Source organism: Perca flavescens, chromosome 21, assembly GCF_004354835.1.
Source record: "Perca flavescens isolate YP-PL-M2 chromosome 21, PFLA_1.0, whole genome shotgun sequence".
Lineage (NCBI taxonomy): Eukaryota > Metazoa > Chordata > Actinopteri > Perciformes > Percidae > Perca > Perca flavescens.
In genome coordinates, this window is record NC_041351.1 from 14,265,450 (window position 1) to 14,288,269 (window position 22,820).

Consider the following 22,820-nt stretch of genomic DNA (forward strand, 5'->3'; position numbering starts at 1 on the left):
ACTGTACTGTACAAAAGTGTGCAATAAAGATGTAAATCTCCTTCCAACACGACAGTTCTTTGTGTACTTTTTGTCACAATGTATTTCAGGGCCAATAGTCTTTTGAACTTTTGCTCAATTACTAAACGGATGAGCTTAGAGTGTCATGGCTTTGTGTTGTTCACTTAACTGTACTTTGATATTAAAAGAATTAGGCATTAGTGTATTCCATTTGCCATCAAGCTGATGAAACACATTTTTGTGTTCCACTCCATAATTAATTTTCAGCATAAATCTGCAAAGTAACAAAGTATTCCTGTGGAAAACATTTAGTCAATTTTTGTAATCCCTTGTGATCCATTAGATTATGTGGTGCTAAAAGATGAGCCGCGAAAGAAACTGCCATGCTATCGGCTCTGTGAGGCTGATAAGCACAGTGGTGCTTTGAGCTAAATGCTTATGTCAGCATGCCAACATGCTGTTGTTTAGCAGGTATAATGTTCACCTTATTCATTGAATGCTAACATTTGCTAATTAGGTGTACCGGTATATACAAAGTGCAACTGAGGTTGATAGGAATGTCATTAGTTTTGCAGGTATATTAAGCATGTATTTGTCGTTACATGAAAAGTTAAGTAATCAAGTGATTACAATTCGTCCTGAGACATGAATGTCTTATTTGTACCAATTTTCTATTCAATGGTTGTTGAGGCATTTCACTTAAACCACAATTTCACCCTCATGGTCACACTAGAGAAAAGCTTAGGGCGTCACCAGAGTCATTCGGATACATCATCTGGGAACCATGAATGTCTGTACAAAATTCCTCCAGCAGATGTTGAGATATTTCGTTGGATGAGTGAAAACGTATACCTGCTGGTGGCACTAGAAAAAAAAATTTTAGATAGACAGATACGCCCACCTATAACACCCAAAAAGCTTTTAATTTTATTTAGACATAATAATGTACATATGTGACGTATATAATATGTAAGCATTCAAATTGTTTTTTGTTAGCTACAGTCATCATTTCTTTCTATTTGCAATATTAGCCATGTGGATGTGACAGTTTATAGGTCACCATTTTTAGTTTATTTTTAAAGAAGGACACACTGCATTCCCTTTTAGGATAGACAGAGCGGAAAGACAGAGACAGCAGAGGAGAAAGAACTTTAGTGGGATTCAGTCTAAGACATGCAGACACACTGTCCCGAAGGTGGGTGCTTCAAAAAGACATTTTCTGAGTGTCAAGAGATCAGCTGCTGTCACAGAAACCTGCAGTGGAAAGAAGACAAACCTTTAGCTTACTACAAAAAACAAACAAACACAGTATATGTATTAAAAAATATATGATGAAAGCCTAAATGTTAACAGCTGTAATAATATTGGTGATATTAAGGCTGTTTTGCTGTGCATTTTATCATAAACAAATGAGGACTTAGTGGAACTCACCAGTGTGTGCAACGCGTCTGTATTTGCCCAGCAGGCAGAGGTCCATCTTCTTCTGGTGGACGTTGCGCTGGTCCTCTGTCCTCAGACCGGTCGGATGACGAGAGAATATCATTGAGTAGCTGTCCAGGCAAGTGCCGTCAGAGTCTACTAGTCTGCAGGAGTAGTGGACGGCGTAGTTATCATAGTCAGTGTCAATCACCCAATGGTCATCGTCTGAGAGCAGATGGAGGGAGAGTGTGAGGAGGAGAGAGAGTTTAGATTTTTTACCAAAACCATCCTTTCAAAAACGTCTACTACACCCTGTATGTCTTAGAGGTGCTTTGATGTTTTGTATATGGCAGTGTGTTTGTTCACAATTACTGCTACTCTTTAAGTTACAGTTGAGGTAAATTTCTTAAAGATTTTACTTTTATATTTACACAAGCGATTATTAGCTATAACTCGCACGTCATCCCATCGTCATTGACTGGTGTTTGAAACTCTAGACTTTGTGCTTAGAGAATATGTGATTATCTCTCTTTCACATTAATTATTTTCAGTGAACCTGACCACATTGTCAACCATATATACACAGGCCCGTAGCCAGCCTAGTGGAAGGGGGGTTCTTTCTTTTTTCAAAAAGTGGACCTTTTTGCAGTTTTTCCGTCATTTACTATTTAATTATGAGGGTCAAATACTTCATTTGGATGTCCTTGGCCCCACAGATTTTGCTATGAGTGCATAAAGTTAGTTGTATGGATTATTGATACATTAGTCGCTAGATTGGTACATGTCGCGTGCCAGTTAACACATTTACAGAAATGGTGCTTTTAACAAGATTAGGGCCTTGGTTTGGTTTAGATCATTGTTAATTTGGGGTGGGGGGATTCAAATATAATGGCAGTCATTATATGGGGTCCTTTCAAACCACCCGAACCCCCCTGTCTATGGGCCTGTTGTACAAACAAAGTGCTGGGGGATAAGAGTGCCTTGACACCAAGTCAACAGCTGATGCAAACATATGGGTCATCATTATGGGTCATACTACAGTTGATACAAAAAAATTGAAGTTCACTTAAAAACACAACACTTTGGGTCGGCACTGGAATCATGGTGATATTTTAGAGATTGCGTGCCATGTCTAAAATTGTGGCTCAGTCTTAAAGGAACACGCAGACTTATTGGGAATTTATCTTATTCACCGTAACCCCCAGAGTAAGACAAGTCGATACATACCCTTCTCATCTCCGTGCGTGTTGTAATGCTGTCTGACGGTTCCAGCATTAGCTTAGCCCAGCACAGATCCTGCAGGTAACTGGTTCCAACTAGCCTACTGCTCCCAATTGTGACAAAAGTGACAGAATAACGCCAACATGTTCCTATTTACATGTTGTGATTTATAAAGTCACAGCGTGTACAAAAAACAACGTAACATGAGACGCAGCCATTTTCTAACAGTAAACAAACCGGGAACTATATTCTCAGACAGCCTTGCTGCGAGCACATCACTCCCCCCAAGTACTATATTCTTCCAACTGAGAATATAGTTCCCGGTTTGTTTAGGGATAGAAGGTGGCTGTGTCTCATGTTACGTTGTTTTTTGTACACGCTGCGACTCTATAAATCACAACATGTAAATAGGAACATGTTGGCGTTATTTTGTCACTTATTCGGAGCAGTAGGATTACTGGAACCATTCACCTGCATGTTCTGTGCTGGCCTGATGCTGCTGGAGCCGTCAGACAGCGTTACAGCATGCACGGAGATGAGAAGGGTATGTATCGACTTGTCTAACTCTGGGGGTTACGGTGAATAAGCTAAATTCCCAATAAGTCGGCATGTTCCTTTAAAGTAAATGAAATTAAAGTTAATTAATAAATAACTATACTAAGCCTTAATGTGATGTCAAAGTTACACTTAATGACATTTCCTGGTAAGCATTTGGTTTGATTCATTTTTGCAATTTAATATCAGTCTAATAATACGCTGTCTGGTCATACGTTAGTTGTCTTGAATTAGTTGTCAATTTATTTCAAGTTAGGTCCTATTAGTGTTCAGGATTAAATGTCTCACAACTTACTTCCAGTCTGCAGGTAGGCTGCAGCTCCCCAGTACTTCATCCTGAACTTGGCAGGATCAGGGGTTTCCTCAAAGGTGGCCAACATGTCGGCACACATTTCCCAATTGCTAGTGGTCAAAAAGAGATGGATATTAATTATGAAATATCTGAGGCAAAATTAAGGAGATAAAGCATACTGATATAACTATCAAACATGTTGGAAGTCGGAACAAATTCACAGTGCAAGTGGGGGAAAAGTGAGCCCTCACAGTGAAGAACAGAACTCACTTGAGGATGATAACTCTGCCCTTAGCACTGGCAGTCATTTTGCCATCTTCTGTGATAGTATACTGGGCCACAATGTTGTCAAGTAGGAACAAACCCTCTGGGTCCTTCTTTGCTACGGCATACCAAACACCTGCATACTATGAGAAAGAAATCCAAGTGTGAGTCCACTTTACTCCTCAATTGTTATCATTAATTAATATTACACAAAGTCTAAACAGAAATAATATTCTAATATATCTCTAACCAAATAACCTCTGAAGATAATACGACGAAGCAGATACAAATATGATGATAGAGATAAATAAATCTTCCAACTCACCCTTGTCTTGTCAAAGTTCTGCATGACCTGGATGTTGGCCACCTGGCAGTCCTGTGCCCAGGACAAAGCCAGCAGACAGAGGGCCACAACGTACCGCAGCATTCTACCACCACCAAAAACACTTTAAATAAAGGAATCAAGATAGCTTAAATAACAGATATTTTGGAAAAGCACCAATCATTTACTTTAAAATAAAAAGCTAAAAAACAAGTCCATTGTCAATGCATACCTGTTTACCGAATGAAATGAAGTGGAGAGCTCACAGAAATCCTCTGTTTTTTTGTCATAGTTGTGGCCTTATATATAGAGTTGGCTAGTATTGCACAATGACTTGTGGAGATCTGAACCTCCCCTGCTCTCCCCACAACTAGCAGGCCTTCCATTGGACAAACATTTACGTAATTGCAGGCCCCAGTCCTACTGATTTGTGTGTTTTGCACATTTGGCTCACCACCCCTCTGTACCCCACCCCCAAAACTGTCAGAACTGCTGAGGCTTTCTTGGTCTTATGAAAGCAACCGCTAGCAAAGCCAAGAGGACCATCTGGAACAAGCTTTCCAATGCTTGTGTGGATACAAACACACTTTTATTTCACGCTTCAAGGTATACACACCCATAGGCATAAAACTACACTTAAACATCATAAATCTAAGTGAAATGTTTTTTTGCATACGTCAACTGAAACCCCCTTTTTGTGTGAAGAAAATGGGATTGCACTAAATGCATGTTCCAGACCTTTCTCCCTTCTTATTTACCAAAAAAATAACTTTTCAGTAGGTGTTAATGCTTCCTGGCAGCATCCACCATATGATTGCATCAACTGTTGACTTGATTATTTTTTTTATTTAACCTTTATTTAACCAGGTTAGTCTCATTGAGATATAAAATCTCTTTTTCAAGAGAGACCTGGCCAAGATAACAGAACAAGTTTGTTACATATAAAAACAATTTACAATCACAAAACAATCACAAAAGAGGCAAAGACATCTTATTTCAATTAAATAAAAGTACCATTAGTTAAAACATTTGCACTGGTGGATGGACTCATGTTCTATGGTTTTAACATAACCTTTAAAATCGTTTAAGGATTTTATGCTGTCAAGGGGCTCTTTGATATCGGCCAGCACTGTGTTTGTACAAATGGACGACAGAGTGCTCAAGTCCATTTTAAACAGTAAATAATCAATGTGAAAGAGAGATAATCACATATTCTCTAAGCACAAAGTCTAGAGTTTCAAACACCAGTCAATGACAAAGGTATAATATGCAAGTTAGATAAAAAGGCTTGTGCACAAACACATTTGTGTACTTCTGTAAGTGTGTACAAAAAAAAGCGAGAGAGCCCAGCCAGCTAAAGCAAATGGCTCCCATAATGATGTTATCTCATGTGTACAAGAACTTCTTTATTTTCAAAAAATAAAAACATGCTGTTTTCCCAAGAAGACCATGGTTTAACAACCAGTTTTCTGACTTGTTTGATTCTGCTGTTCCAGGTTTGCACAGTTGAATCATCATTTACAGTACATGCAAGTTAAGAGAAATATGGTAACTACTCTCTAACACAGGTCTGTATTTCATCTGACTTAAATCTGCTATGGCAATATAAATTGATGCTGTTATTATGCACTGAGCTCATGTAGCAAGTCCTCTGAGGACTTTGTTGAATAAAAAAAGCACAGCCAAACATCTGCAGGTTGCATAACCAAAGCCCCAGCTAGTGGAAAACAGCACAATCACTCATTTTCAGCAGAAATCATAGCAGCTGGAATTTGGCCAGAGGCAATGTTTCATAATCATGAAGGTTGGCCAAGAAACTCTATACGTTACACTGCCAGGTTGTGCATGCTTTTCACATTGTGGGCTGTATAGTGGTACATGTCATGCTTTAAGTAGGAGTCAGTTTTTCATGTGGATGGGGTGTGAAACTTAAGTAACTCCATATCCCAAAAGTTCCCCCTTCAAATGTGGGACTGGGCCAAAGACCTTATTGCTAAATACACTGCTTTTGGGCTTGTACTATAAATAAGGTTTAAGTTTGGGAAATGTTCATCCATTGTCCAAATTAAGGCTATGCAACAAGCAATATCACATAGTTCCTCTTATAAATTAATATTTTATTTCATAAGCTCAGTGTTTAGGTGATACAGCCTTATGTGGTAGGGTATGACCAGTAGGTTATGCATATGGTGGCTAATGTTAGCTAATGCTAGCAAACTTTAGAACTATAAGTTCAAGTTCAAAGTTTTATTGTCATATGCACAGTAAGAAAACATGTTTCCCTGTACAATAATTTTATTCAAACAATGTAAAATCTACAATATATACTACAAATATACAAAATAAAACAATTTTAAAAGGCAGCATGTGAAAAATAAAGCAACAATTATAATAATAATAACAGTAAACAGTGCAAGTTAAGAATGTGCAAACTAGAGAAATGTAAACAGTTGAGTACAGTTGTAAGTAGAGATGGCGCGATACCATTTTTTGCTTCCCGATACCAATTCCGATACCTAAACTTGTGTATCGCCCGATACCGAGTACCGATCCGATACCAGTGTGTCATATATTTTATTATGTTTTAACAGCTGTATACTATTATCCCTGTATGGGTGTGATATTATTTCTATCTTTTTGAAACATGAACAAACACAAACAATGAACGCCACAGAACTTTCTTTTATTGTCCAGTTTGACAGTCAGTTATAACGGAAAAAGAACATAAATAATCTACTTTAACGTAGATTTTCTTTAGGGCTTTATTACGTGGTATCGGATCGGTGCATAAACTCCAGTACTTCCCGATACCGATACCAGCGTTTTAGGTAGTATCGGAACCGATACTGGTATCGGAACATCTCTAGTTGTGAGTATAAACTCCTATCCGCTGTTTAGGAGTCTGATAGCAGCAGGAAAGAAAGAGTTCTTTAGTCCGGAGGTCCTGCATTTATCATTCGCTCTCAGTCAGGTCGACCATTGGTGTCTTCAAAGGCAGAATGAGTAGAATTTATTTGTTGCGCTTTGTAAACACAATATTCAAATTTGGCCCATCCTCGCCATAGGGTTAAAGCCAACCCCAGATTCACTCTCATCTCGGAACGAGCTTTGTCCCCTTGGCGTTTCGGCTCGCTATACTTGCATTTATTTCGGCCCTGTGTCTGCCATTATCGTAGCTTCTACTTGGATGTGTGCTTACGATATGGCACCTGATTGCTACGTTTTTATAGAGGTTGACACCCAGAAACATCCTGAACACAACAAAATGAGAAAATACAGGCAGAGGGCAGGGTCTCTGCAAATACAGACACCGCCACACACACTTCTGTGTGTTTGTGATGACTGAGCAACTGGCTTAATATTTATAATATAATAATTATACATTTTATTTGTATAGCACTTTTAAAAACAATAGTTTTGATAGAAGAAACAAAAGCACATACAAATCAATACACATATATATATATATATATATATATATATATATATATATATATATATATATATATATATATATATATATATACACACACATCATTTTAATAGTGAAAATAGAAGATGCAGTGTTTCCTCTATGTTGATTTTACCGTGGCGGCCCCTCACGGCAACATTTCTGCCCCCCACGGTATCAGAAATGGGGCTGCATTGTTAGAGTGCATTATTTACAGTACATGCTGAAGTAGTTACACTGCATTAAGATAATGTAATTAATAGTGGGCTGCTTCTGGAATGCTTAGCCTATATGTCAAGGTCAAAGTTGGCCTATATAGTAACTTTTGTTGCAGCAAAGTGTCAGTTCCGTTTAATTGGAAGGGGGGGGGGGGAGATTCGGACCTGCCCCCAATGCTAAAAAAAAATCCTAAAAGAAACACTGAGATGGGTCACCTTTAAACGAGAGTTCAAATCTAAAATGAATAAATAAAATGAAATTAATGATGATGATAGGGTAAAAAGTGAAAGAAGTTTAAAAGAAGTTACTGATTCAGAAAACATTATCTCCTCGGGCAGGTTGTTCCAAAGCCGAACTGCCCTGGCGGAGAAGGCCCAACTGTTTTTAGGCCTTGACTTTGGAACGGTTAGAAGGGCACCGCCCAAGGATCTAAGGTTGCGAACAGGCTCATATCATAGATGGGGTCAGCATTTCTGTAATATACTGTAACTAAAATGTAAAGAAATCCTGCTACTTGGCCGCTGTTACATAGTCTCAATTTAGGTACCAAAAATCACCCAATGTCAACAACAGCACAAAAAAACCTTTAAAAAGTCATAACTTATTCCATTAAGTTAGAAATCAAAATACTGCAATTAGAATCAGATAATGGCATCAGAAATATGTAATTATTCTCATCACTACATTTGTCTTGCCTGTCTGTCTGGCTGTCTTTCTTCTCTTGCACACTAATACAGTTTTTCCCACTGTGAAATTGGCTGCTCTTATTCACTTCCACAATGTCTCACATCCACACACACGTTTTATAGTTCTCCCTTGCTTGTTCTCCCTCTCCTAAGCTTGCCTTAATCCCCAGGCAAAAAATAGTGGGGAACTCCTTGTCTTGCCAACCTGCCAGCATCTAACCAGACAGAGCACTCAGTTAATAATAGCCAGCCATCTTTGTTTAAGGCCTTGTTCCCAGACGACCAAGTCCCAGTAATTGGCCAATTTCCAGTTCTAGGACTGATACCTCCATGATGATGGTGACTTAATTGGAGCACACAGTCAGACTCCACACATTTACCATTACCATTACAGCTCTGAACACGATCGCTGCCAGTGGCTGACAGTATTCAGGCTCTTCCTCCTCTGTAGCAACAGCGGTACCCAATGCAGGGTTGGCCCACTAGGAGGTTTGCAAGGAAACCTGATAAAATGGCTTCTGCTTGCACAAATTGTGTAATTATTCATCGTTGGGATTACACTTTAGGATAGCTGTTAGTCTTTGGTCTTTACCTCTCCATCCTCCTGGTGTAGCCCGTGCATCCAACCCTGACAACAGTCTCCCTCTCTCCTGTGTTGCCCGATATATATAATGATCAGCGTTGGGATTTGCGGGTTAAGGACGCTTAGAGCAGAGGTTTTAATGTCATGACGTCACATGAATTAGCGGTCACTTTGATCCTTTCAGCCTCTAAACCTCACTCCTGTCCTATTCCTATTCCCAGTCTGTCGGTGGACACGGGGGTTGTGTCAGTTACTCCCTCGGGGACCGTGGAGGAGAATGCTACTGATCCACCCAACCCTGTAGGCCACAGCACAGCTTCCCTCTCCATTTTTACATAGCCGTGCTGCAGGTGAAAAGAGGACGGGGATACAGCACTACTCGAGTTCAAAATGGCAGACAAGGATAGCGTGGAGAAATACCTGGAGAACAACCCGCAGTTCGCCAAAGAATACTTTGATAAGAAGTTGCGCGCCGAAGCGCTGACCGCCGCCTTTTCTGCAACTGTTGACGTCAAAGACACCGCTTCCTTCAAGGATGTTAACTCTGTGCAAGAATCTGCCATCATCTTCGAGCTGGTCCAGGAGTTGCAGAAACAGGGAGAGATGGAGGAGTCCCTTCACAAAGTGTTTCAGAGAGTTGCCCTGATCTTACAGGCCGACCGGGTCAGTTTTTACGCATGCAGGGCGAGAAACGGAATACCTGAGCTCGCCTCTTGCCTCTTTGACGTGACTCCAACATCCAAATACGAGGTGAACAGGGTTCATCCGCAGGCTGAAATTGTGTTCCCTCTCGATATGGGTGTCGTCGGTTTCACTGCACATTCCAAAAAGCCACAAAACGTTCCTGACGTCTCAAAGGTGAGAAGTAGCCTGATGAAGTATCCGCGCGCTGTAGTGCGCGCGCTCTGCAAGACAGTTTCGCTTGCGTGACTAAGCTGTCAAAAATGATAGAGATGTGTCCTTGTTTTTGTGATAATGTTAGTGAAAATTGTCTCTATATCATTGGTGGGTCTAAACCATATTTTTTTTTTATAATCTTGATTTTGTTACCTGAAGGGCATTTGTGGAGGTTACACAAATCATCAAGTTTTTCTGAATCCGCACAGCATCAGATTCCCACATTTGGGACAGATTAATACATTACCACCACACTTGTTTCTATTCACTGTGGATCTGTTAAAATCGACATCATTTTTCAGTTTGGTCGACCTATAATTTATTTATAGCCTAACATACACGACGAGGTCCTTGTTAGTGTTGCTTTGACATTAAGTTAAATTAAAATAGCTTCAAATATTGATATTGAAATATATAAGATAGAATAATAGACAACTCAAAATTAGTGATGAAACATGGAGGGACATTTTTATGATTTCATATATATTATATGACTTATTTAATAGCGTCAGTTTAAGCATGCAACAAGACTTAAGAAAACTCAGCAGATATCAGAATTATGTTTTATGATTATTGTAGTGTGTCCGCGCCTACCCGCACCATTTTTTCCACCATTCATTCGTTTGATAATTAAAATAGTCAGCTGAAGAATATTATGCTATACTGACCCATCTTGTCCTTGTCCATTGACAAATTGGAATAAAGCATACATGTCTTCTGCTGCAAAGTGTAGCCAATAAAAGAATATGGATTACTGAATAAACAGCCAACACAGTTTATTTATTTAAAAGTAAGATCAGACAGCATGCTGCCCTCTATTTGGAAAAAAAAAAAAGTCAATGTTAGATACATTATGAATCTTTCAGGCAATTAAGGAGCATGTGAAAACAACACTGAACTGCATAGAATGAAATGAACAGTGTGATTGTGAATGTGTTGTTGTACCTGATATGCATTCTTTTTTTCCCGCCCGATACAGAATCAAAAGTTCTGTGACTTTGTGGACAAACAGACTGGATACAAGACTAAATGCATGCTCACTTTCCCTCTGGTTGCTGACAAAGAGTGCCTTGGAGTCTGCATGGCACTAAACAAAATAGGAGCTGATGCGTTCACTGATCAGGATGTGCTTGTAAGAATACACACTTACACATGCACATTCACTTTTATCCATACTGAGTTACTGAGTAAGCTAGAACAGGGTTGTATTTTTCACACTCATTCATAAATTGAACTTGAACATGACCATTGAATATTATTATAATTAGGTTGCCTTTGGCTTAAGAAGTAGCAGCTACAATTCACGCCATAGTTGCTTGTGTGCTACTTTAAAAAGCCTGTGCTCTGCCATTTAAAATTAGCAACTTAATAAAGATTATTTCTGTAATTACATCTCAGTAGGGTGTAAAACACTCCAGTTATATCAGTGGGAGCCAATCAGACCTGACTGACTTGATTTGGTTGCTTTTGAACATTCAACTTTAATGAAGGCATACTGATTTAATGCTGGGCATAGGTTATCTCTATAGTCTATATCAAAGAACATTCACTGCTGTGTCTTATTATTCAGATGCAGTAAACTCACACGAAGGCACAGTTCCTTAAATTAGATTAATTTAGATGGCGCCGCATATGGCGACTCGGTGTGTTTGTGCATGTTGCTTTAATGTGACCTGTACCTACGATACCAAGACACATCACTCGTGTGTGTAAACATACTTGGCAATAAAGCTTTTCTGATTCTGATAATCGACTGGGTCAGATTGGAATTGTGTTCATGATGTGACTTCTGAGGTTATAATGGTGATTTACAGGAACTGATAAAAAGAGAGTAAAGAGATGTAAGGAGAGGACATGGCAGAAATGATGCACAGGGCAAATGCTTAAACTGCTAAGATGCATTATAATGTCTGATCTACTTCTTTCTCTCACATATTATCTAAAATGTAAACAAAAATGTCAATATTGTAAATTCAATATCTAAATTTCATTCTTAGGATACATATTTTATACACCCATCAAAACTTTGCTAGGGATGGAACATGGACATGAACATGGATCCGTACTTAAAAAAGTTCACATCTGCCACAGTCTTAAACCTGCTGTTGTGTATTGATAAAACCTTTAATCTCATTTGGTCCTTAGCTCTTCCACAAGTACATGAACTTTGCCCAAGTCATCGCCCTGCAGCATTACACAAACTACATGTTCAATGTGGAGTCCAGAAGGAGTCAGGTAAACTGAACCTCCCATCATGAGGCATTGATGAATACTCTGTCCCCTGTTAGTTAGCCTACCTGTTATTTCCAGTGCACTGAACCGAGCTCATACTATATGCCATAGCTAAACATTAAATCAGCCCCATTCAGCGCTATTTCCCCCCTTTATAGGTGCTGCTGTGGTCGGCCAGTAAAGTTTTTGAGGAGTTGACAGACATTGAGAGACAGTTTCACAAAGCGCTCTACACTGTAAGGATCTATCTAAATTGTGAACGATACTCAGTGGGCCTGCTGGACATGACCAAAGAGAAGGTTGGTCTTTCGTAATAGATTCACTTTTACACACTGGATTGAATAGGTAGCATTCATGGCTACCGGCATAACAATAACTTTTATTGTCTATTTTTTTCCTGCAGGAATTCTATGATGAATGGCCAGTGAAACTGGGAGATGTGGAACCCTATAAAGGACCAAAAACACCAGACGGCAGGGTAACAAACTTATTTTTCTCCATGTTAATTCCATTTTTGTGACGTGTAGTACTCTAAATCCTACTCACTTTAACTTTTCTATTGTCTGACGTAGTTAAAAGATGAATCAATCGTTTTCTAACCGGCTTCTGCTTTTTTATACAGGAAATCATCTTTTACAAGATCATTGACTACCTCCTGGAAGGCAAAGAAGAAATCAAAGTCATACCGTGAGCAGCAGTAGCTACAAATCCCCTCATTCTAATACAACCCATTGCAAAATACAGCCTAAAAAATTTAAGCGCATTGTAAATAAAAGTCCTGACCTAGTTTTAGTAAGAGTCTGATCTCGCACAAATGAAGGCGTGAAACATGCATGCTTTACCACAGACAATTCTAGAGGGTTCTGATGAATGTTTTTCGGGTATGGTTTCTGTAGAGGCAACATAATGCATAATGAGAGTCAGAACTGTTTAACTTTCTTCTCAGAGAATAACTAGCTCACTCCATCTCCCACAACTCAGTATGTTTCTCTCTTTCACGCTTTTTCAGTGGTCCACCTGCAGATCACTGGGCTCTAGTTAGCGGCCTACCGACCTACGTTGCAGAGAATGGCTTTGTAAGTCTCTTACCAATGCTGCAGGGCAGTTCATTATGATAATCACTACAATTATGAAAGCATAAAGACAGAGGAGAGCTGACTTATGGATGGGTCACAGAGACATATCCACATCTAATGTAGTAACATAAGAATGTAGTGAAAGTAAGTGAGTAATATTGACAAAGTAATGAATACTCATAGCAAAGCGCCGGACTTTAACTTTTTTAATGTGTCTGCCTGCAGATCTGCAACATGATGAACGTGGCTGCAGATGATTTTTTCACGTTCCAGGTGAGGACCTTTACTGTCCATCCACAAAAGGACACACACAATACACACCAGTATATCCTGTCTAATATGCAGATTTTGATACCATACCTTTTTTGATGCCCGTATTCAGGAAGAATGGAGACGCAGTATTACAACTGATTACATGGTTTCAATATTTAATTTCAATGTCTTTCAGAAAGAGCCTGTGGATGACACAGGTTTTGTCATCAAGAACGTCTTGTCGCTGCCCATTGTCAACAAGAAGGAAGAAATTGTGGGCATCGCCACCTTCTTCAACCGGAAAGATGGCAAGCCATTTGATGAACACGATGAACAGATCACTGAGGTCAGCACCATGCATTCTCTCTCTCTGTTTTTTTCTAGCTGTCTCCATCATATACCATGTCTCATTTGGGATATAATGTTGTCGTCTGTGTCGATGCATTCTTTGAGATATGGAGTTTGCTGTAGTGTCAGCTAAGTGAATAAAAACATATAGAAATAGTTGTCACATTCATTTGCTAAGTTAATGAGGTAATAACAATAATTAGAAGTAGGTCAGGGTGATACAAGGGGGCGTGGCTAAGTTGCTTTTTCTTTTCTCTCATTCCTTCTCCCTCTCGTTGTTTGTGCCAGGCCCTAACTCAGTTCTTGGGTTGGTCAGTGCTGGTCTGCGACACCTATGACAGGCTGAACCGTGTGGAGTACAGGAGAGAAATCGCCCAGGAGATGCTCATGTACCAGACCAAGTGCACCACAGATGAGCTGCAGTCCATTCTGGTACGTATCAACCTGACTTTGCTCCACATTTTCCTTCCAGAAGCCTACCTTTGTTTGCATTAGATCAAGAGGCCACTCAAACTGAAATTAAAAGCAGTTAAATGTTAATGCGCCATGAATAGCTTTTTGAGTAGCAGTCATCCGATAGCAGCTATAAGATGGCTAAGAAAAGGTCTGGTGGAGACAATGCAACAACAGTTACTGCTTGGAGCACTTTGATAACCTGATGTTTTCTGCTTTTTGTCGCCAATCTACGAATTCAGGCTGTTCTTTTCTGTAGGTGATGGCAGCATGTTCATGGTTTCAATGTAAATTATAACTCGTTGTTCTCTCTTTTATAACCAGAACACCAAAGACAAGTTTGACGCAGACCCCGAAGACTGCGACCCGAAAGAAATGTACAAACTGTTGGTATGTTTTGTTTAAACCTTCAGGACATTATCAATTACTTACTTATCAAAGCATAAATGTTTGTATGAATTTGTATCTTCATACACACTTATTTCATTTAATAGCTGCATTATTTTGGATTTTGAGAGTGGATTTTTAGAGAGCATAATTTAATTTTCATTGGAAAATGTTAATCATTTTCTCTACGTTTACCTACCTTGAGACTAATCGTCTGTAGTATTGAATGATTCATGGATGTCTTCTGAGTGAATTGTGTTGTGTTTTTGTTCAGAGAGCAACCTGCCCGCCAGCTGACAACGTCAACGGAGAGAATCTGTACCTGTTCTCCTTCAGTGACTTCCCCGTATCAGAGTTCGACCTCATCAAAGCTGGCATTCGCATGTTCTTTGAGCTCGGAGTTGTTGAAAAGTTTAAAGTTCCTCCAGATGTGAGTCACGTAGTCAGACACTGACTTTGATTTGTCTGCCCTAACAGGATGCTCTTAATGCTCTCTGGCGGGGCATATGAGTCATATGAATTTTGCTGGGAAGAGAGAACTAGGTGTGATGCTGTAGCTACGAAACTGAGTGATGCTTGAGTCATGGCCACATCTCATCCGAAAGCCCTCTAAAATGATTACATTTTCCATCTGTTTCACTGTCTCTTTTTCTCTCACCTTGTTATCTGAGTCATAACCTCCCTCTCTCCCTCCCAGACATTGACCAGGTGGATGTACACCGTGAGGAAGGGTTACCGTTCCATCACCTACCACAACTGGAGGCACGGCTTCAACGTAGGCCACACCATGTTCTGCCTGCTGCAGGTAACTTCACCACTTCATAACTGTCTGTTTTTTTTTTTGTAGATAGCCGGATATGCTAATACCTTTTTACACTACAGCAACAGCACATGTGGTGACAGGTTAACAGAGCGCTATGTTTTACAAGAATGTTTGAACCACCTATATAGGCTTATAACATGCTTTATTTCATCATAAAACTTAATTGAGAATCGTACCAATGCAGGTAAAATGTTCACATTAAGTATATTGAAATGAGAGCCTCACAGAGAATTAAAATTAGTATTTGAAGGTGCCCAATATTTTGCAGTTTCTAGATTTAAATGTGCTACAAATGAGACTATGGCAATCTATACCACTCAGCCAGACATAATAATCCATGATTTGTGTCCTCCGCCTACAGACAGGGAAGCTGAGGAAGTACTACTCCGATCTAGATGCCTTTGCCATGGTAGCTGCTGCTTTCTGCCACGATATTGACCACAGAGGGACCAACAACCTCTACCAGACAAAGCAAGTCAAAATATGTTATTGTGTGTGTGGAGGACGTGCGTGCATGTGTGCGTGTGTAAACCTGTGTAAATATATTGTGCCATTATTTGCTTTTTTTTTCTGCAGGAGTGCACATCCTCTAGCTAAACTTCATGGCTCTTCCATCATGGAGAGACACCATTTGGAGTACAGCAAGACGTTAATGGGTGAAGAGGTATGACACGTTACTGGACAATACAATAAAATCTGACGTAAATGTAAGAACACACATTTTGACCACTCTTTGTCATCTCTTGCAGGCGCTGAACATCTTCTGCAACCTCCAGAAGCGTCAGTTTGAGCATGTGCAGCACTTGTTTGATGTCTGCATCATCGCCACTGATCTGGCCCTTTACTTCAAGTAGGTTCTCTGAAATACTCTGACTGCTCCCAATGCTACAGCCACAGACTGTCTGACTATAGCTGATGTTGCTTAAAGCTGTTTGTCTTCAGCAGGTTTTCTGGATTCAATTTGCATCATTTGTTTAGTTCAGTTAGTCTGACTGTCTGCCATCTCATCACACAGAAAGAGAACCATGTTCCAAAACATCGTGAATGCCACAGAGCCGATGCCAGAAGAAAAGCAGGCCATTGAATATATTTCCAACAACCCCGTCAGGAAGGAAATCGTGATGTATGTAAACTGATTCAAGCCCAAGATAATACAGCTACATTCTGTTGAGTTCACCCTGAAATGTGTTTGTGAGAAGATTTCTGAAACAACGGACCGTTGCATCATCAGTAGCAGGGTGTTGTCTTGTCCTCCCTGATTGTCTGTCTGTCTCTCACCTCCAGGGCCATGATGATGACAGGTTGTGACTTGTCAGCTATCACCAAACCCTGGGAAGTACAGAGCAAGGTGGGTGGCCTTCACAGCCTTCACACAGGCTGATTCAAAAAGAGTTTGACAGTTTGTTGTGTTAAAATCAACTGATTGAGTTCTACACATTGCATTGTTATCTTCCCTGTCCTCAGTCTCTGATCTGGTTATTCAGCTTGTCATTTTCAGATGTATTACATCCAAAAGAAAAAAAATATATATAGGGCAGCAGTTATTTTACTTAGAATATAAAATAGGAAAGTATAAAGCCATGACAACAAAAACAAGCTGACTTCCATAGGCCGCTTGTATTACAGTGTTTGATGTTTCTTGAGATCAAATGCTAAAAAGCATTTGTCCATGAACACATGTTGAAAATAACCCCTACAAGATGAAAGAATGTCCTGAGAGTGAAATGTGTTTACTATATTTTTTGCCACTTATTCGCCACTTTCCTCCCTTTGTCTATTATTCCCCTGTATCATTATTTGTTCCTCTTGTCTGTTTCTGTCCAGGTGGCTCTGATGGTCGCTGCTGAATTCTGGGAACAGGGAGATTTGGAGAGATCTGTTTTGGACCAACAACCAATTGTAAGGGTCATACCCCTCTTGTGCCTCAATTTTCTTTTCTTTTCTTTTTTATAGATTTCTCAGGATTGTTTTTCATCTGAAACTCTCCTCTCTGTCTCTCTCAGCCCATGATGGACAGAAACTGTGCCGAACAACTACCCAAGATGCAGTGTGGTTTCATCGACTTTGTGTGCTCATTTGTGTACAAGGTAATGAACCGGTTTCACACTGCATAGCAGAGCAGTATAATTTTTATAATTGATGAAATGAGGGTGATAGTTTCAAGATGGATCTCAAACATTAAAAAGAGTAAAAGAGTCTGGCCTGTGCTCTGTGTAGCAACAGTTCATCTGTAACTGCTGGAATTGAAACACAGTCACAGTCTAAGAGGCGTGTACCGATTTAATCCCGCTTCTATTTCATTTTGATTTCCAGCAAAGCACCATACAAAAACATATTCTGCCCATGACTTGTTTTGTGATTTAGTTCAATTTACGATTTTGAGACTTTCAGAGAGCATGAGCACTACAAAAGTAACTAAACTGATTCATTAACCTTACTCCAAAGCCCTAGTTTAAAGTGTGACTTCTATTTTCAAGGCAATAATACTGACTTTCAAGCTCCCCTCCGACTGTGCAGTAAATACTAATCTGTAAAGCCTGTTGTGTTCAGTTTTCGATAAGACTATCAGAAAGTGTAGATCAAACTAATTGAGCACTTTGTAGGAACACAAAACAGCATGTACACTTGATTTATAATGCCCTTGAATTAAAAAATAAATATATCCTACAACGTGATCAAATGATCTCTCACTGTTATTATTAGCTTTACAGAGGTGTTGTTGTAGCTTCAACCACGTTAGGGTGCATAACAGGATGTATGGAGATGAACCTGTTAAACCCAGCTGGACCCAAGAGGAATGTCAGCTAGCTGTTTGTCAGGATGGTATTTGGACAAGAACACCCATATAAATCAAAGTGTCGTGGTTGTCCCTGCGGCATATCATGTATTTTCAACACCAACATTTTTCCTTCCTGCAAGGTCTTCTCCCTCTGTGCATCCCACAATGTGCTCACTGACATCCAGTGTTTTTTTTTGCTTTGTTTTATTTATCAGGAGTTCTCCAGGTTCCACAAAGAGATCACGCCCATGTTTGACGGTCTGAACAACAACAGGGCACACTGGAACGAGCAGGCTGAGGTATACAACGCAAAGATGAAGGCCATTGAGGATCAGAAGAAGAAACTGGAAGAAGATGAAGCCAAGAAAGGTATATAAAAAAAAAAAACATCTAAATCTATGTATATTGGTCCAGTTAATGGCCTGATGGATGAGCAAGTGTTCAGAAATGAGAATAATCCTGTATCAATACATTTCTTTTATTTCTGTGTTTATCTAGCTGGAGGCGACGGAAAGTCAAAAACCTGCATCATCTGCTAAATTCCTTCGATGCTTGGATCTGGACTGATGCGGTCTGGTTAGGAGTAATCTAGGCTACGCTAGCCTATTCTGGTCTGACAACTAGTCTAGTTGGGGCTTGACTAGGCAAGCTTGGTCCGGTCTGATCTACACCATCGTAGTTCTCTCTGGTTAGGGGCTGTCCAGGCCTGTTTGGTCTGGTCTGGTTCAGTCTAGCCTACTTTAGTCTAGTGTAGTCAGGTCTGGTCTGCAGTCCAGTCTGCAGTCCACCTAACTATTCTCCAAGGATCGAAGAGTCAGAAACAAGAAGAAGTAATGTTGGGACTCTGACTGCAAGAGAAGCCTTTTTGACTCAGAAGACGTGATGCATTTGAAACTTCCTCCTTCCACACAGCCATGAACTTTAAAAACATATATACATGGACAACATAGATTTCCGTTTAACATAGCAATAATCCAAACGCTCATGACATGTATGGTTTAATCCATGGTTGGATAAGCTCAGATGCTGTAAGCAAATGTTCCAAGTCTTCAGTATAAATAGTTTAACTAGGTGACAGCATGTGCTGCATGTGGGGTGTATACATGCCAAAGCAATAGTTTTCTCACAGTTCCTTTTGGCAGTCAGTAATAACCACACAGTATAGTATATATATATATAGTTGTGTACGTAGTGCACAATGCACTCAACTCAGCTGCTGCTGTTTTGGCAGCGGCAGCGGCAGGCCATGCGTGAGTATGGGTGGGCAGGGTCAAGGATCAGAGGAATTGGGTTAAAAGTCTGTTTTGGCTAAGAGTTCAAATAGCATGAGTTGTGGAATTATTTTCTTGAACACGAGAGCAGGAATCTGCGATCTGAAGGGTCTGTTAATGCTGTATGACAACTCTTTGAAACTCAGATGCAGCGTGTGACAGCGTGCAATCAACAAGGGCTGATGTCCCTTACCTCAAAAGGCGCTGATGAGTTGTGTGAGGGTATATTTATTTTAATATGCAATCTATCTATATAGAAATATTTTTTTGGAATTTTTCATCTGACAATTTTGTACTTAAAACAGTCTTCACGGATGGAGAGTTTGAGACGAGCTTGGGCGTTCGGGAACTGTGAACAAATGCACGCTAAAATCACATGCAGGCATCGAGAAAATGTGTTGAATTTGTGCAACTTTATTGTCAGCTTTGAAAAACACCTGTAAGCTGTTGTCCTTGTGTCCAACGACCTGGAAAAATAACTAAATTAAAAAAAAGTAACATGCATTGTATTTACACCAGTGTTTAGAGCAAATTTACAATTCCATATCGATTCAAAAACGTCTTTTAAACATGCATGATTTTACATGTATATAGTATATTACATAGAAATTGTAAAATGTAAATTGTGTAAACTTAAAAATAACTAATAATTGATTTGAAGGATGTACAGTAAAAGCAACCTTTGCTTCTTGTAAGGAGTCACAGTCAGTCAAACAGGGAACAGTAGATCACCTCTCTTGTAAGAAGATTGGATAGGATTTGATCTGATTGCCAGCCAGCGTTTGAGATCCACACCGATTAGACTTTAAATACCCTTCTTACAGAAGAGGTAAAGCAGGCTACTAAAGCCTTCTATGTATATGCAGACGACTTGTGTTTCAAATGTGGCAGATGCAGCTATAGCATCATTGATTTTATGGTGGTACAGGCCAAAGTCTCCTTCCCTGATGCAACAGTGAATCACGCAATAACTGCTGTTTGATGTCCTGTCAGTGTGAATCTCCATGTAAACCTGAATAGGACTTGATCTGATCAGGCATCTTTTTTGCCACCCCCTCAACTTCCTGTTACACAATGTCATCTCCTCTAATCAACAGCGCATCACTCAAAGGCATTTAATCCTATCCAAATGGCTTTGGGACTACTTGGAAACTTCTTTTCTGCTGCTTTGAGGTGTAGTTAGGAGCTGTTGTGGTCACTGGAGGCAAAACTGTGCAAACACATTTACTGTTTAAGTGATGTGTTTTATTTATTTGACCATGCATTTACCTCATTCCTCGTTCCTGCTGTACACATTTTATATGAATGGTTTCACCACCAGTTCTGTCTCCAGTGATAAGAATGAGCCCCCTTTTTTGAGATATCAAATAATGCACTGTATACTTTCTACTTCCCATCAACTGTCTTTCAGACATTAGAAATCTATCATTTGACGTATGAGATGACTATGTATGTATGTGTCATGAGATGTAATATGTGTAAGCAAATAAAAGAATTTATGAAAGTGTAAGAACAGAGAGAATCACTTTTTTCTCTATGAAAATGCAGTAGGTGATACTTTATTTTTTATCCACAATTAACGAAGGTTAGACAGACTCAGAGAACGAACTTCAGGAACCTTGGGCTTAGCTGCGACAGCACACATTCTTAGTCATATATCGTGCAGGGATCTAAGAGGCTCCAAAGCTGGATGAGCCTCTGGGGAAAGAGGATCAGTGGATTGGTTCTGATCCCTGCTCGAAACTATGTTGTCTGGCTATGTTCTTCAGCATCCTGTGTCCTGGCGTCTTTAGGGGTCAGTGGTGTAGAAGCAGTTAAACTGATTTAAATAGCTATATATTCATATATCCGGGATTTCCAATGAGGGAGAAAGAGTAGATGTACTTTTAAGAAGTTTAAACTAGCTAATTCAACTTTCTTTTATAATACAAGGAGAGTATTTAAGTATTTAGTCTTAAAATGTAGCAGAAAGAGGAGCTTTACATTTTAAAAAGTTGTTGAAGGCAAGAATCTTTAAACAAGAGTACACGTTGACAACACAGTTGATCAACTGTAAATGCATCCAGGTGTACAAGTATAGCCAGGGGCCAAACTATATCCCACCGCCACTCATAAACAACAGGCTGCTATTACTCAGTGCACCGTTTACTACACTTAACCACCTGTTAGCTAAACACTGCCATGAATCACATAGTACATGACTTCTTCTGAGAAAGCAGAGAAGTTAAAACAAGACAGACAGTAAGAGGTGAAGTAATTGGATTTATTTAAACCAAGGTCTATAATCTCCCAGCAACCTCACGCAGTTTCTTTCTATGTGAGTTGAAGTCAAGGCAGCGCTTCAATCTGCCCTTGGCCAGAGGGATATCTTGAGCTAATCTTGCAAAAGCAGAGTGCTTGAATCTTTTGTGTTACTACTATTACACTGAATTTTTACTCGCAGAGGAAAGAGTACTACTCTGGAGAATGTACCAAATCCAAAGTGCAGATTCAATTCATAAGAGAGAACTAAAAGTTTAGGTAATTCTAACATATTAAAACAAGAGTATACAGCCGTGTGTGACACCCCTCCAACTGTCCTGGAGGCGGTCCTGGCCAACCTCAGCAGCCAATCGGCAGCTGATTGAGCTCACCTGGGCCCTTAGCCTATAAAAGCTGGCCCATGTGTTCACTCTGTTTCGCCCCTTCCTACAGCTTACATGCACTACTTTATTTTGGTTTGCACCTCCATGCATTGCTGACATGGCTGATCCTCTCCATTGTTCATCTGTGTTGACCTCAGTTTGAATAAATTACTTGATTTAAGTATAAACTTGCATGGACTCCTAAACAACTCTGTGAGGCTGTACTAGACCGTTTTCACAGCAGACATGTTGACATGTCAGAGTAGGAAATGCACACGTGTATTCAAAACCATTAATGATGGCTGCATTCCACTTAGGAGAGGCCCTGGTACGGATCTTTTTCACAGCAGACATTTTGACTTGTCGCAGTAGGAAAAGCACAGCTAAAATTGATAACCTTAACGATGGCTCAATTCCATCAAGTGTCCCAGTAAGCCATCTCAGTGAGTCAGCATGCACAATACCAGGGTCTCGCCTAAGTGGAATGCAGCAATCATTAATGGTTTTGAAAACACCTGTGCTTTTCCTACTACTGTGAAAAAGGTCTATTGTGCATGCTGACAAGTCAAAATGTCTGCTGTGAAAAAGGTCCCTTAGACACTGGGGCTTTTGAGCTAAATTCTAACATCAGCATGCTCATATTAAATTTGTATAATGTGTATCATG

At 39.8% G+C, this 22,820-nt stretch overlaps 2 protein-coding genes across 3 annotated transcripts; one reads left to right on the forward strand and one right to left on the reverse strand.

The window, feature by feature from the left end:
* Nucleotides 1-904: 904 nt before the first annotated feature.
* On the reverse strand, nt 905-4,413 carry rbp4 (retinol binding protein 4, plasma). 2 transcript variants are annotated; one of them, XM_028568044.1, is made up of 6 exons: nt 4,306-4,413; nt 4,077-4,197; nt 3,758-3,894; nt 3,491-3,597; nt 1,432-1,644; nt 905-1,254 (listed from the first exon to the last, which is right to left on the reverse strand). In XM_028568044.1, the coding sequence occupies exons 2-6, from the start codon at nt 4,176-4,178 to the stop codon at nt 1,235-1,237; spliced, it is 579 nt and encodes a 192-aa protein (XP_028423845.1). In that variant the 5' UTR covers nt 4,179-4,197; nt 4,306-4,413; the 3' UTR covers nt 905-1,234. The 2 variants fall into 2 exon arrangements, with proteins under 2 accessions (XP_028423845.1, XP_028423846.1); XM_028568045.1 differs by having other exon boundaries at nt 4,077-4,179; nt 4,306-4,386.
* A 4,775-nt stretch (nt 4,414-9,188) lies between these two features.
* Nucleotides 9,189-20,971, forward strand: pde6c (phosphodiesterase 6C, cGMP-specific, cone, alpha prime). The gene is made up of 22 exons (XM_028567783.1): nt 9,189-9,870; nt 10,889-11,041; nt 12,055-12,144; nt 12,300-12,440; nt 12,545-12,619; nt 12,764-12,828; nt 13,151-13,217; nt 13,443-13,490; nt 13,666-13,815; nt 14,106-14,249; nt 14,595-14,660; nt 14,932-15,087; nt 15,355-15,462; nt 15,842-16,002; nt 16,057-16,144; nt 16,230-16,330; nt 16,496-16,603; nt 16,765-16,828; nt 17,305-17,379; nt 17,484-17,567; nt 18,475-18,628; nt 18,758-20,971. Exons 1-22 carry the CDS (start codon nt 9,403-9,405, stop codon nt 18,796-18,798), a joined length of 2,607 nt encoding a protein of 868 aa, XP_028423584.1. The 5' UTR covers nt 9,189-9,402; the 3' UTR covers nt 18,799-20,971.
* The last annotated feature ends 1,849 nt before the right edge of the window (nt 20,972-22,820 follow it).